General features: G+C 39.6%; 3 protein-coding genes and 1 long non-coding RNA gene across 4 annotated transcripts in view; 1 reads left to right on the top strand and 3 right to left on the bottom strand.

Annotated features, from left to right (window-relative positions):
- LOC125778776 (uncharacterized) overlaps positions 1 to 14721 on the top strand; it is a 210504-nt gene that overhangs the window by 36399 nt on the left and 159384 nt on the right. The window lies entirely within an intron of this gene.
- On the bottom strand, positions 6698 to 7332 carry LOC105224829 (cuticle protein 16.5-like). Its single transcript, XM_011203049.3, has 2 exons — positions 7215 to 7332; positions 6698 to 7139 (listed from the first exon to the last, which is right to left on the bottom strand). Exons 1-2 carry the CDS (start codon positions 7224 to 7226, stop codon positions 6795 to 6797), a joined length of 357 nt encoding a protein of 118 aa, XP_011201351.2. The 5' UTR covers positions 7227 to 7332; the 3' UTR covers positions 6698 to 6794.
- LOC125778762 (cuticle protein LPCP-23-like) lies at positions 9282 to 9868 on the bottom strand. The gene is made up of 2 exons (XM_049457951.1): positions 9772 to 9868; positions 9282 to 9707 (listed from the first exon to the last, which is right to left on the bottom strand). Exons 1-2 carry the CDS (start codon positions 9781 to 9783, stop codon positions 9381 to 9383), a joined length of 339 nt encoding a protein of 112 aa, XP_049313908.1. The 5' UTR covers positions 9784 to 9868; the 3' UTR covers positions 9282 to 9380.
- LOC125778761 (pupal cuticle protein C1B-like) lies at positions 12362 to 12933 on the bottom strand. Its single transcript, XM_049457950.1, has 2 exons — positions 12846 to 12933; positions 12362 to 12766 (listed from the first exon to the last, which is right to left on the bottom strand). Exons 1-2 carry the CDS (start codon positions 12855 to 12857, stop codon positions 12437 to 12439), a joined length of 342 nt encoding a protein of 113 aa, XP_049313907.1. The 5' UTR covers positions 12858 to 12933; the 3' UTR covers positions 12362 to 12436.

Below are 14721 nucleotides of genomic sequence, written 5' to 3'. Positions count from 1 at the left end.
AGGATTTAGTGTTTTTTGTTGTTCAGATGGTACTGTGTCAAGTTTCTATAATCAGATATCACGGGTTTCTAGAACCACCGTCCTCCGTAGAGAGCCTCATGGAAAAGATTTCAAAATTTTAGAAATGCTGCCGAGTCATGAGCCTTGATCCGGATAATAGTCTGTGTTACTGAAGGTCGATAAGACTAAACACAAGGTTTGGGAACTATGATGTTCATTCTTCCACCATCTCCACTTCAAGATTGTATAGAATTTTCGGGAGTTGCCTCCTCTATTTATTTATAAGTTTGCGGAAAAATTCACTTGAAATATAATACAGTTTAAATATAATACAGTTATCTTTTTCTAAAGAAGCTTATCTAACTGTAACTATTGCCTGCCCCAAAGGCTCACGCGAAAGCAAGTGCGTAAATTTGCGAATCGTCAGCGCCGTAGCGTTCACTCGGTTTGGTGCCTGCTGGCACTGTTTGAGCGAAAAAGCACAATTTTTTGAATATTGTGGCCTTCGGCTACTACAAACGTGCGTAAATGAATCGCCGGTGGAAACCGCAGCTGCAACAAGCCACAACAGTTCCTCTAACAACGAAAGAGCGGCAAGCACATGTTGCGATTCTTGCGCGACTTTGCATTTGTTGTGCCGCCTTTGTTATTAAGCAGTCATTTTTTATGTACCCTCCGCTTGCTGCTAAAGCGATCCGTTGAAGCTGCGTCCCGGGTCCCACCGGTTCTTTCACCGCATTTACAATGTGGGCAATATATGAGTTATTGCCACGGTTTGGCCAATGTGTCGCAACACATTTTCACATGTACAAATGTACAAGCAACATTATAAATTTGCACGCAGATATATTTATGTATTTGTCTGCGACACTGCACATTGTAAGTGCCTGCGGCTGTGGCACGTTGCAGTAATTGTATCGGCGCTGCATTGTAAATCGCCGATTTCCAGCTTCTATTTACACCGAAATATTTATTTATAGCTTTTGTTAGCGTGCCACACTTCGATTATGATGAATATATATTCAAATATATACTTCATTGTATTGCAAAACGTTGCGCAAAATGTGACACAATAATAGTGCTCGTAATCATAACAGTTAATTTGAGTTAGTTTTGCAAACGTTACGTGAAAGTGAGGACTAAGTAGAATCATGTAAGTGATTGTTATGTTTGTTTGACATTACAACTAAGTTCAAACACTCAAATTTATAACCATTATATATACATTCTGCCGAAACGTCTGCGCTAAAGTCTCAAAATCGATGAGAAAATCATATATTTGAAAAATAAATTCTCGAAAATCAGTGAACCAAAAATTAAAGAGGGATTTTTTCATATACGGCAACTGAAGAAAAACTGAATGATCAGGAAAAACTTGCCTGGAAACGTTTTGTGAACGTTGTCCAAAATTTTCAAAGAAAGCATAAATTGGAAAATTATAAAAGCTTAATAAATGAACTTATTTATAATTTCATATTAAGCTTAAGGGTGTAATATGTCCCTAAAAGTATATACGAGGTATGACAATTAAGTAATGAGACTGATTCCATAAAAACCGTATATTTGAAAATTATTTACAACTCTGCCATCCCCTTCAAAGTAGTCCTCATGGGCAGCTATACAGCGATTCCAGCGCGTTTTCCATGCTTCGTAACAATTCTGGAACGCTTCGACTGGACAGGATGACATGTCGGGCGAATAAGACGGCTGTTGCAACACGGCGATCTCTTTAGAGGCCAAATACTGGGACACGCTGAGGGCGAGTACTTGGCAATAGTTGACTTGAATCACAGTTTTCCCTGGTGGAACGAATTCTTTATGGATTCCACGGCTATCAAAAAAGGCAATAATCATCGTTTTCACCTTCGACTTGCTCTCCCACTCCGCGCCTCGTCTTCTACGCTTTCACGCCCCTCCTTAAACCCTTTGTGCCATCGAAACACCACGACTAAGAGCACTATCACCATACACTCTTACAATTTTAGCGTACGTTTCCGAAGCTATTTCGCCCAATCTGGTGCAAAGTTTTATCGCGACGCGTTGCTCTTGATTTCGTTTTTCCATTTTCGTGACGAGCATTACAAACACACGTCTACTCAACTTGACGCAGCAGGCGAACTAAGCTAGAGAGATGGTACATATATCAGTGAAGAGGGAAGGGATGCCGGAAAAAGAGAAAGGGAGTTTTAAGGTCACAGGTTTACGACAAGCGCGGCAATAAAATCAGTCTCATTACTTAATTGTCAAACCTCGTATGCGGGACGCTCATCTGGATTTATTCGGCGCTGTCAAGGGAAATGGAGGACAGAAATGCTAGCAGATTATTGTTGGGAACTTAAAAAAGACCTTCCAGAAGACAAATATTCAAGAAAATAATGAGAATTTTTTCTATGTTAACGATTTATGTAAATTGAAAAAAAAAAAAAATAAAAATAAACTTCAAGTTGCAATGAGTAACTTTACTCAAATTTGAAGCCGGTCCAATATTGGACATGTTTCATCTACTTCTTATATAATATTAACGAAAAATTTCGTGTTTATTGGGTTTAAATAGCTCCAAATATTGCCTAGGACCACTAATTCGCTTTTGTTACTAGTGAATCGTAAGTTTTGTGATTTTAATTCTTGTAAGGCGTGCCATTTTATACAGATAATACTAAACATCTGAGCACATGACAGTAATGCTTACAATTGTTCTTCGAAATTTCAGCATTATATTGATTTGTTTGCCAAAGCGTCGTCCGACCATAAAAACCCTAAATTACATATTAAATCATAATCATTTAAGTAAATATATCGAGAATTTTGTCCACGCGTTTTCGATATATTAAATTATTTGCATTATTAACCACTTGCTATTTATGTGCGTATGAAATAATGATTTGGTCTAATTTATACCAGTTTATAAGCCAAATGTGCATCTTCATTGACGCGATTGACATCTTTATTCAAGTTCCTAAAAGTATGCAAAGTGTATATTTTTAAGATCGTATAAATATGAATACGGGTTACTAAACACATGCACTTGCTGATCAGCGCGCTTGTATGGATGAGTCAATAATTCAATAATTTCATAGCGGTTGAGTTGTATAATAGGTAAATTAGGGGAAGGAAGTTTCTAATGAGTAGAAGGAAGCGTCGGAGACCCTCTGAGATATAAATGTCCGTTCGTATATACGCATATATCTCCAATCTCCTGTGATCTATCCTGAGGCAGAAGGCTTTTGCAACCGCACAAGTACCGATATTGGTCCAGCGTTGGACGAGCATCCGCGTGGCCCAGCTATCTAGTAGTAGAGCACAAGAAGATACAGGAGCACCGATTCGTATTATTCTATCGATAATGATTCTAGGGTGCTTTTCCTTGCTAACTCATCAGCTTTACAATTACCTGCAATTCCGCTGAGGCCCGGCACCCATACCACTCTAATCACAAAAACTGTAGCTGCTAGAGATAGCGACGTTAGACATTCTTCGACCAGCCCTGAACGCACTGTGAATGAGTTCAAGGCTAGTATTGCCGCTCTACTATCTGAGTGAATGGTCACTTCTCTGAAAGTGGATGCACTCCGTGGCAGCAAATCTGCTGCTACCTTGATGGTGCGACCTCAGCCTGGAATACACTACAGTAGTCGGGAAGTCTGAAACAGGAGTTGATAGAAAGCTCCCGACAGTATAGGATAGTCATCTTTTCCCATTTGATATATCGATCTAGGTGGTTGATATATATGATTTTATGATCTTCCCATCTTCATAACACGATCGCGATAGTAATCACTATTCACTCCAAACCATCTAATCTCTTCGTATTTTATCTTTGTTGGGTAGTTTTTTTCTTGATTGGAAATGGCATGTTACTGGAGTCTCGGAACTACATGGATTTTTAAGAGGTTCTTTAGAACCTCGCAGATCTCCTGTTTTCTTATCTAAACGGCTACACATAAAAATATATAGATCATTGTTGGTAACCATTCTGTGGTCTTCATTGATCATTTCTTTATAGCCAGGATCCAAATTCAATTCAGCAGATAGAATATTTGAACGTTTCCACTTATTTTCCGCGATCCGCACGGTCCCGGGACAGATTGATTTAACATGGTCTAAGTAGTGACATTATGCCGAATTTTCTGATAAGAATAAAATTAATTTGCAATATTCAACGATGTGCGCAAGAAGGAGCACTATTTGGATCGCTTACACAGTCGGGTCGGTCGTCGAACCTTCACAAACGTATTGAGGAAAACTTAAGGTTCTCCAGTATCGAACCACAGTGGTCCAAGAAGGATTCTTTAAGGATATGCAGTAGCAGGTGTATGTATAATAATATTGTAGCTTACCACCATTATACTATTTGGATTTCCCTACTACACAAGTAATTAGCTCATGTACCTGCTTCGTATTTCGGAACATGTTGTTGTTGGGGCATGCAAACAAGGATAGTTGCGCGGGCGTCACTATAAATTTGAATCTCTGTCTATTGGTGGTGGTGGTTGAAACCTAAGAACGCCAATGACGGAAATGAAGACAGTGAAGGTGTTAATAGTTCGACTATGAATGGCGTTTAGTACACATATGAAGTCAGCCGCTGAAGGCGAGTTCACTGTCTCCCTTAACTCGAAGAATACAAGGTGCTTTCCAAAGTAAACAGGGCTTTTTGAATCTAGTGCGCCCTGGTGGCGCCATCTACATGTCGACTGGTGCGTTAAAATCTGCTATCTTTATCGATTTTCCAGTGAGAGTTTCATGACATTTCATTGACTGGAAGTGAAGTTATTGCGTTCTAAGTTTCAGTATGTTTGTGTCATCGGTGCGAAAATGAGCTTCGAACAAAGAGCCAAAATAAAATTTTGTTTCAAAATCGGTAAAACTTTTGCCAAACGGCTATAGTTTTATTACTCATAATCAATCATCTTACACCTCTGCTTTGAAAAGAAAAAGTTGACTTATCCCTGAACCCATTACCAATTACAATGAGTCTGAGTTGATTTAGTTTCTTAATTCTACTTTAATTTAATATTGTAAAATCAAATTTAAATTAACAAAAACAAACACTAGTTGGTGTGTTTAAATTTAATTAAAAAGTGCAGCGTGAAAAACTCCGCCCCAATGATTTCTGGTTAACCTGAAGCCTGGTATTACATGTGCGTGCACTGTCAGTCATTAAATTCAACTGCAAATTTCAATGAAACACGAGTCTGCAAAGCATACAAATTAAGGCGAGGCGTACTCATAAACACACATACACATGTCATAGGCTAGATACCGAAGCAAACACAGCACAGAAGCATTTAAAGCAGGTGTAAGTAATGTTTTCGGAGCCCCATAAATCGAGCGAAGAGAGCTGAGAAGTGTGTAGCAGCTTTAAAATTAAGGTATTAACAGAAAAACGGCATAAATGTGCTGTTAGCAGGTGCAGGTGTATGTGTGTGTGTGCACATTAAATTTGATACTTTGGTATTACATAAGAGCCTATCCAAATCAGTCTAGGGCACTGCCAGACAGACAACGGTGTAATGCATATTTTTAACTTTCTCACTTTTTTGCTTTCAATTTTTAAGCCATTCGTAAAACGATACGCGGAGTAGAATATACAAATACAGAAATAGCTATGCGTGCATAAAGGTGTGTGCGTATTTTCTTCTCAGGAAATTCTCTTTACTTTCGCGCTAAATTATTTTAACAGCTACCATAGATAGGCCACTAATGAGACTGCTAGGCACGATGTACACGCGAAATGCAACACCACACCCTCGTAAATAAGTGTATCAGTGCAGGAAACCCTTTTTGACGGAAAACGAGAAACGATTTGTGACTGATTGTGAGGTCGAACCTGAAAACAAGAAAAACAGTTAACTTTGGTTGCACTAAATAAAATAAATATTCTTTCGTTTCAGTCGGGTCCAAATAATTGGAACGGACCTGGACTTTTACCCGGCCAAGGATTGTTAACCCGACACCATGCCTAGATACTACTCCAGAACTTTTTCTGTCAATACAACAACAAAAAAGTTCCTTAAATAACTAGATTATGGAGGTCAGTTTGTATGGGAGCTATACATATGATATAGTGATCTGAACTGAATAGTTTCCTCGGAGATTGCATGATTGGCATGGATAATAATCCGTGTCCAATTTCTTAAAGTTATGTCGTCGAATGAAAAAGATTTCCATATAAGCACTTCTTTATGATCGTTCAGTTTGTATGACAGCTACCTGTATATGCTATTGTGATCCGATATCGGCGTTTCCGACAAATGATTAGTTTCTTGGAGAGAAAATTATGTGTGAGTAGATTTTCTGAGTTTCGTGCTAGGCAAGAAGGGTCTAGCAGTCACACAATAACTCATTGTTGACCAGCGTCTGCTAAGCTCAGGCGAAATTCAGAGGTCCAGCGACGGTAAAGACCGATAGCCTTATCAATCCTATGCTTTTATTCGTTTTTAATATTACGACTTCTTGACCGACAACATCTACGAAAGCTTAAACTCGATTTCCTCCCACAAATAATGAAACTTAAGACTCCGGTACTTAAAACACTGAGACATTATTTCACATTTCTGCAGGCTTCTTAACCTCCTTTTATGATCTAACCCAAAAAACAGCCTCCTCCTACTGCAGTAAATTACATCAAACACCGCCTAACTGCACCACAGCGAATATAAGAAATGAATCCATGACAGAACAAATGTTTCGAGGCTATTTTATATAATCTACAGATTCACTTTATTCCGCATTTAGCGTATCACTTTTAGAAAATAGAATTCTCGTTAACTAAGTATCACAAAATTTCCTATCTATTTGCGTAACACAGCGACCGCGGGCGCTGGGGCAGCAACTACTGGAGCGGCAGCATAGGCGGCTGGGGAAGCGGAGTGGGCAATCGAGTGAGCGGAGTAGCTGCTGGCGTAAGGTGCGACGTAACCAGCATATCCTGCGGTGTAGGCGAGGGGAGCAGAGTAAGCAGCGGCAACTGGAGCAGCGGCTAATGGAGCGGAGTAAGCAGCGGCGACTGGAGCAGCATAGGCAGCAGCAACGGGAGCAGCGGCTAATGGAGCGGAGTAAGCCAGAGGAGCAGCCAGCAGACCGGGCTTAGCAGCACCGAAGGCAACAGCGAAGAGGGCGAGGAAGCAGACAGCGAACTAAAGGGTGGACGAAAATAATGTTTTTTATTAAACAAATTCTGAAAAGTTTCACTACTCAACTGTATAACTTACCAATTTGAACATGTTGATAATGTTTACTGAAGATTGGACTTCTTTGGAGTTGAAGTGGTAAGTGAGTTTTGATATTCGCTCTGCAGACTATTTGCTTTTATATGAAGTACACTTTGCAAACCCAACAACCATCTTTGGCTTATTCGCACACATAGCACGCCCAAACGTACCTTGAAGTGTCCAAAACTAACGGGTTTGCAATATTAATTGAATGCGTCATTATTTGCTATTGACTTTGATTTTCAATTGCTGAGGAAGTCCCCAAAACGTGTGAGTGTGTTTATAACTGTAAATATTAATGTTCATTATTGACTTTGACGACGATGCTAATATTTGTAGCAATGAAATTTGCATGCGCTAAGGCCGCATAAAACCAGACACCTTGTTTCTTATGTTAGGCGAATGCTCGTGTTTCGTCCAACCCGTTAAATATATGTAGACGTATGCCTTAACCACGTATGTATGTACATATATACTTGTACTTTTGTAAAATTTGAAGACTTTTTGACTTACTTGGTAACTGTATAAGTGCATTTAGTGCGTGGGAAGAACTCAATGATTCAACTTAAAGTTCCGAAATAAGGAATTTATCGAATTATAGAAATAGTTTTGCAGGTACTTAGTAAGCTAATTCAGTAGCTATAAGGACTAAATATATTGCCCAAGGTAGATTTTAACATATTTCATTTTCAAATGCGTAGAAAATTTAAAAGATTAATGAAAGGTGTGGCTTTCACTAAGAATCTACGAATATATCAAATTTGTTGCTTCGCAATATACTGCAAAAGAGAGTAGAACAGCCAACGGGTTTTGGTAACACCTAAAACTAATCGAGTTATATATAGATGTAGGTGATTCAAGTAAGTTTTTTAATAGCCTCCTTTTGATAAATCACGCGTGTCCAGTTGTCATGTTATTTCTGTTCAGTATCATCACGAAAAGACTTGCGTCAGGCCCGCATTGAAGATAATATAACGGCCGCACCTGAGAGTGTACACGAGGACGGTGGAGGGTCGATTCGGCGCCGTTCCCAGCAACTCGGACTGGCGTATGGTAGGACTTGGCGCATTTTACCGCCGCTCGCTCGTCCCAAGCGACATCGCTTGCTTTTATGGGCTCTTGAAAATTTCGAAGAAGGTTGAACGTTTTTAAACATAATTTTGTTCGGCGTTGACGCCCATTTCTGGCTCAATGCCAAATTTCCCCGAATTTGGAACGAAGTGCAACTTGAAGATATTCTAGAGCCGCCATTTCATTCAAAAATAACAATGGTTTGGTGAGGTTTGTGGGCCAATGGAATCATCGTATTTCTTTACAAATGATGCCCGGGACAACGTAACCGTCAATGGCGAGCGATATCATGGCATTAAAAACCGACTATTTTTTGCATAAAATTGAAGCTTGTGATCTCAACGACATTTGGTTTCAACAAAACGCCGCCACTTTTCACACATCGCAGCAAACAATAGATTTGTTGAGGAACACTTCAGTGAGCATATAATTTTACGTTTTGGGCCGGTCGTGGATCATAATGCGTGTCATTCGCCAGTATCCTTTGATGTACAGATCTGGCATTGTATTAGGCAATAAATATTTTAGAAATAATATCGTATAAGAACAAAGCATGGAACTTGTTCAGAGAACAACTGTTGCTAACATTATCTAATCTACTTCATCTGGGGTGCTCTATCAAATCTTGTGGTATAGGGCTAAATATTGTTCGATGAGGAAATAGAATTACCAAAATAATAAAAATTACGAAATATTCTGAGATGTTTTCAATTACTAATATTTGGGAAGTGAGTTACCTTCTCTCAACAGAGAGCACTGCTAATATTACGAAATGTATTCACATAACCCTTTAAGGGCTAGCTACCTTTTGTTTACTTGTATATAATGCTAAAGTAATAGATCTTAACTTTTTCAAGCCATAGCCATGCAGATTCAGTTAAAAATAGTTAAAAACTCATATTAACCAAAACATTTCAATATACTATAGCCCCTTTTAGTCTAATTTGACATCTGATACCGAAAACAATTTCAAATAAATTAAATTTTGATAAAAGAAAAAATGCACAAGTTTTGTTTCATATTTTTCTAATCATCAGCTTTATTTCATTGCAAAGGTCCATATTAGTTTCGGAAATTGCTTTCTCGAAATTCCCTCTATTTCTTCAATACAGCAACAGCTGGGGCAGCAGCAAGGACTGGCGCTGGCGCGGCAACCACTGGAGCGGCGGCATAGGCAGCTGGGAAAGCGGCGGAGTGGGCAATCGAGTGAGCGGAGTAGCTGCTGGCGTAAGGTGCGACGTAACCAGCATATCCTGCGGTGTAGGCGAGGGGTGCGGAGTAAGCAGCGGCGACTGGAGCGGCATAGGCAGCAGCAACTGGGGCGGCCGCTAATGGAGCGGAGTATGCCAATGGAGCAGCCAAGAGACCGGGCTTAGCAGCGCCGAAGGCAACGGCGAAGAGGGCGAGGAAGCAGACCGAGAACTGTAGAAGATAAAGTTATTATTACAATAAAAATATGCAATTACTTTGCGTTATTTCAACTTACCAATTTGAACATTTTGATGGGTTGTGGGTTTAGCTGAAGATTATACTTCTTTGATGTCAATTGTTCGTCAACCACTTGCTTTTATACGAAATTCATCATTCCAATCAATACTCAACTAATGCTACGAACGCCCTCACAATTAACCTTGAATACTGTTAGAGGTACGGGTCTGTACTAGCAATTGGGCAGCAATGAGTCAATGCTTGTTTTAAACATTATTCGGATTTGCAAACAGCGCACGCAAGCGCTCTCCGTCTCTTCATCGGTATTTGGTAGTTAGCGTTCCCATTCATAAAATTGCATGGAGTTTAATCCACCATAGTTTTGTGCTAAATTTGGGTATAAATAATTGCTATAGCCGCGACTGGTAGTACTTGTAGTATTAGTAAAGGTAAGTACTTTTATGGCATTCCTTTTGCATGGGCCTTTCCATTGTCTCAAATATATTAGAAAAATATATGAATATTTTGAAAGCTCTTAAAGTAGCAATTTTCTGTTAAACTTGTAATTAAAAATAAAATAAAATACTCGTTAAGAGCCTAAGGCGTCAGTAATGCGAGAGCGTTGAACTTCTTCATTCTCTCAATAGGCAATGCTTGGAAGTTGTCACAATTGGGAAGTCGTTTGAAAAGTATCGACCTGAAGTAAATTTTAGGTAGATATGGTTTAAAAACAATCAATACACGTTACACATTACACAATACATACAATATACAAGAGCTGAGTTCCAGTCGAACATTCTATACTTCCATCTGAGGGGACGACGTTGAAATTTTTCTAGGTGTTCAGGGAGAAGGTTTTCGATCTCATCATGACCTCAAACTCAATGGCACTTCTTATATTAGACTGGAAAGATATTACGCATTGCGTCTGTCTTGGGATCTTATTACCATGAACTATAATGTAAGAAGATTCGACTAGCTTTTCCAGACCGTTAGAAGAGAAATCCTGCATCACTTCTGACGCGGTGGATGAGTGCGTCAACATTTTCAGTACTCCTTGTAAAACTTCCCTGGAAAGCTCCTTTCCAAAGAAACAACCGAGGGGCAGAGAAAAACCGGTGGTGGACATTGGAACTTTCGGAAATCAAAACATATACGAGTAGTAGACGATTCTTCAACAACGCCATAAAAATGGTGCAACTAACGATTGGGCGATTGGAAAGATTTTTAGGAGAAAAAATAGATCTGTCATGAATCTTCAAGGTACATGGTGCACTGAAAGGATGGCTATAGTAGCTGCAGTCTGAGCAGCCAGGTAACCCTTAAGCTGCACCTAGATGCTTACAATCCGAGCAATGTTTCTCCTGGTATAGTACCTCTCAGACTGCCTGAAACGGACTGCGCACCCCTTCAAGCCTTCTAATTGAGCGGCACCTGACATAGAATATCACTTCTTTCAAAACATTCAAGTCCTCGGCGATGGGTGGCAACTGCAGCAAGCTGTTATGCTTTTGTGCAATTGACTGGTGTCTATCCAAGCAAACTATATTAAATTGGTTTAATTTCCCCAGGTCTTAGGGGCAAGTTAGGGTTGCGTTCATACCGAAGACTGACAAGGGATCTCGTCTTCAGACCCATCAGTATCTCCTTTTTCTTATTATTAATGTTATTGAAAACTTTAAAGAGTTTGCACTGCACTTAATGGTCCATGAAATCGACTTTCAAGCAAATGTAGGTCTGTGGACACTGTTTTGCTCACTCTTTTTACCATGAGAACCATCAGGCACAAGGAATTTGTAGCGGAGAGCTTCGTCGATATCGAGTTCACATTCACGTATTGCCGGAAGAAGTGATTAGAACTTTAACTTAAATTCTAGTTGAATCGAACTTTGAGCATTTTATTTTCGAACTTCTCTACGATCAATGGGGGGAACGTGTAATCCTCCTGCTAACATTTTTAAGTACTGAGGGCTCATCCTATAGCTCTAATGGAAACCCAATACCAAGGAAACAGTGAGAAATGGTCTTTCTTTACTAGACTTAATACTAGTTCTGGCATCGAGTTACCACGTGATTGACTGGTTCGGGTACCTGGCGGTATTGCGTGCTGATGAGCTCATCATCTCTATACTTACTTCTAGATTTTTCCGAATTTGCCCGACCAAGGCCAAAATACCATAAATATCATCTCTTAGACATTCAGGTGAAATACCGGAAGTAGAAATAAAGAACCTAAGCAGATTTGGGAAAAGCTCAATGGACTTCGTCCCTAACTTATATCCAACTACAAAAGTTTTTCCTCTGGCTCCACAAAGAACGGTATGCAGTCTGCCATAAGTGTGCTACATTGAGGAACTGGCAACCAAAGATAAAATATCATTCTCTTAGTCTATATCTAACTCGATTAAGCTTAGATAGAACAGCAACCGACAAATTATTTTAAGTGCGAGAGGATAAAAATAAAATATAATCGTTACTTATAGGGAGTGTGTTGTCATTAGCGATGGCGGGGCACTGAACTCCTCGATACTTTAAAATATGAAATGGCTTTTGCTTGAAGCAAGTAAGAAGGCCGACGTTGGGTTAGGACTCCTAGCTCTACCTCTATTCATGTTTAAAGATATAAAGAAACATATTCAATAAGTCTCAAAGTATCGTTTTATTTCAGTTCACAGCAGTTAGGTACACAAATTTTAGAAAATGGGCTCCTTGCGATTTTCTATTTACTTCTTGAGCACAGCAACAGCTGGGGCGGCAGCGGCAAGGACTGGGGCTGGGGCAGCAACCACGGGAGCGGCGGCATAGGCAGCTGGGAAAGCGGCAGAGTGGGCGATCGAGTGAGCGGAGTAGCTGCTAGCGTAGGGTGCGACGTAACCAGCATATCCTGCAGTGTAAGCGAGGGGAGCGGAGTAAGCAGCGGCGATTGGAGCGGCATAGGCAGCAGCAACTGGAGCAGCGGCTAAAGGAGCAGAGTAAGCCAATGGAGCAGCCAAGAGACCGGGCTTAGCAGCACCGAAAGCAACAGCGAAGAGTGCGAGGAAGCAGACAGCGAACTGTTGGTAGAAATAAAGTTTTATTATATGAATTACAAAATCATAATTAAGAAACTAAGTTGAAGTGTTTCAAACTTACCAACTTGAACATTTTGTTAGTTTTGGATTTTTTGACTCCCTTACAAATGAATAGGTAAGTAGATTGTGATATCAATGTCTGAAAAATCATTAGCTTTTATACAAAATTCGGTCTGCACGCATGGTAATGTATGGAGAAATATACAATGAAGATATGAAACTGTAATACTAAGTAGACAATCACTTCTTGTAATTGACATTGACTTTAAACACTGTTTGCATTCCAACATTTAATTAATATGCACGAACTTAAAATTGTTTTAATGTTTCACATTTATAGTAGGCGTAGGAATTTGCCTCAACTAAAAATATAAGGTAATGAGAGAAACAAAAACTTTGTATTTTAAGCATTTCGAAAAATTTCAATGTTTGATATAAAAAGTATATTAATTACAAAGTAAGGGACAAAGTTTGGGTACCACAAAACATTTTATCTTCTCGCAATGTGTAAGGAGGAAAATCGGGGATTTTTTTTTGAGTTGCTGCTATACTTTATATAAAACAAATAAGAAAGGGCTAACTTCGGGTGTACCCGAACATTTCATACTCTTGCAACTTGCCAGGATCAAAGCCAGAAAAGTACCGTCAAGTGTTGGCAAAACTTTATTTTAAAGATATTTCAAAATTATTCAAAATCTCTTTTTCGACGAACTCGTTAGTGAATTAAAGTCGAATTTCCGTCTTATTAATTTATATTATAGGCCATAGACAAAGGTATTTTTACACCTATATTACCTCCCGTCAGCGAAAAATATATTAAAATCATCCTCAAACAGACAGAGGATCGGAATTCATTATATGAAGGATATGAGGGTTGGCGAAGGTCACTTACCAACATATTCGTTAGTATAACGAAGATAACTTCGGTACTAAACTGTAGTATGTATATATGTACTTATACAATATTACGATATATTTAGTTTAATGAGATAAAGAACCGCATAAAACAAACAGTTATTTCAAAATCCTGATATTAGTTATATTTGGATATTGCATTCAACAGTTATAGACGTGTAAACATGGAGTTCAGTAACGCCGAAATTCGCGCTATTTTAAAGTTTTCCTTCGTTAAAGGCAAAACCACTAGAGAAAATTCCGTGAGATTAATGTTGTTTTGGGGGATGGTACTCTATCACTTCGAACTGCGGACGAATGTTTTCGACAGGTGAAAACGACACCGTGGATAAGCCAGCCGGAGGAAGACCTGTGACGACGAATACTGATCAAATCATGGAAAACATCGTGTTAGACCGACATGTGGCATCTCGTGACATCGCCCAGAAGATGGAAGTTAGTCACCAAACCATTTTAAACCATCTGCAGAAGGCTGGATACACAAAAAAGCTTGATGTTTGGGTGCCGCATGATTTGACGCAAAAAAAACTTCTGGACCAAATCAACGCCTGCGATATGCTGCTGAAACGGAACGAACTCGACCCATTTTTGAAGCGGATGGTGACTGGCGACGAAAAATGGATCACATACGATAATATCAAGCGAAAACGGTCGTGGTCGAAGGCCGGTGAATCGTCCCAAACAGTGGCCAAGCCGGGATTGACGGCCAGGAAGGTTTTGCTGTGTGTTTGGTGGGATTGGAAGGGAATCATCCACTATGAGCTGCTCCCATATGGCCAGACGCTTAATTCTACCATCTACTGCGAACAACTGGACCGCTTGAAGCAGGCGATCGACCAGAAGCGTCCAGAATTGGCCAACAGGAAGGGTGTAGTATTCCACCGGTGGGCTTGGATGGGAACAGATTATTGAACGAAACGGCGAATATTTGCGAATATTTGAACTAAATCAGATCACTGTAACACTTTTTTATAAAACATTGAATAAAAAGCAAAAAAGCGGAAGGGAGATTGACAACCTAA

Source organism: Bactrocera dorsalis, chromosome 5 (genome assembly GCF_023373825.1).
Source record: "Bactrocera dorsalis isolate Fly_Bdor chromosome 5, ASM2337382v1, whole genome shotgun sequence".
Taxonomy (NCBI): Eukaryota; Metazoa; Arthropoda; class Insecta; order Diptera; family Tephritidae; genus Bactrocera; species Bactrocera dorsalis.
The sequence above is the reverse complement of the archived record's forward strand: the minus strand, read 5'-3'. Positions and strand labels throughout refer to the sequence as shown.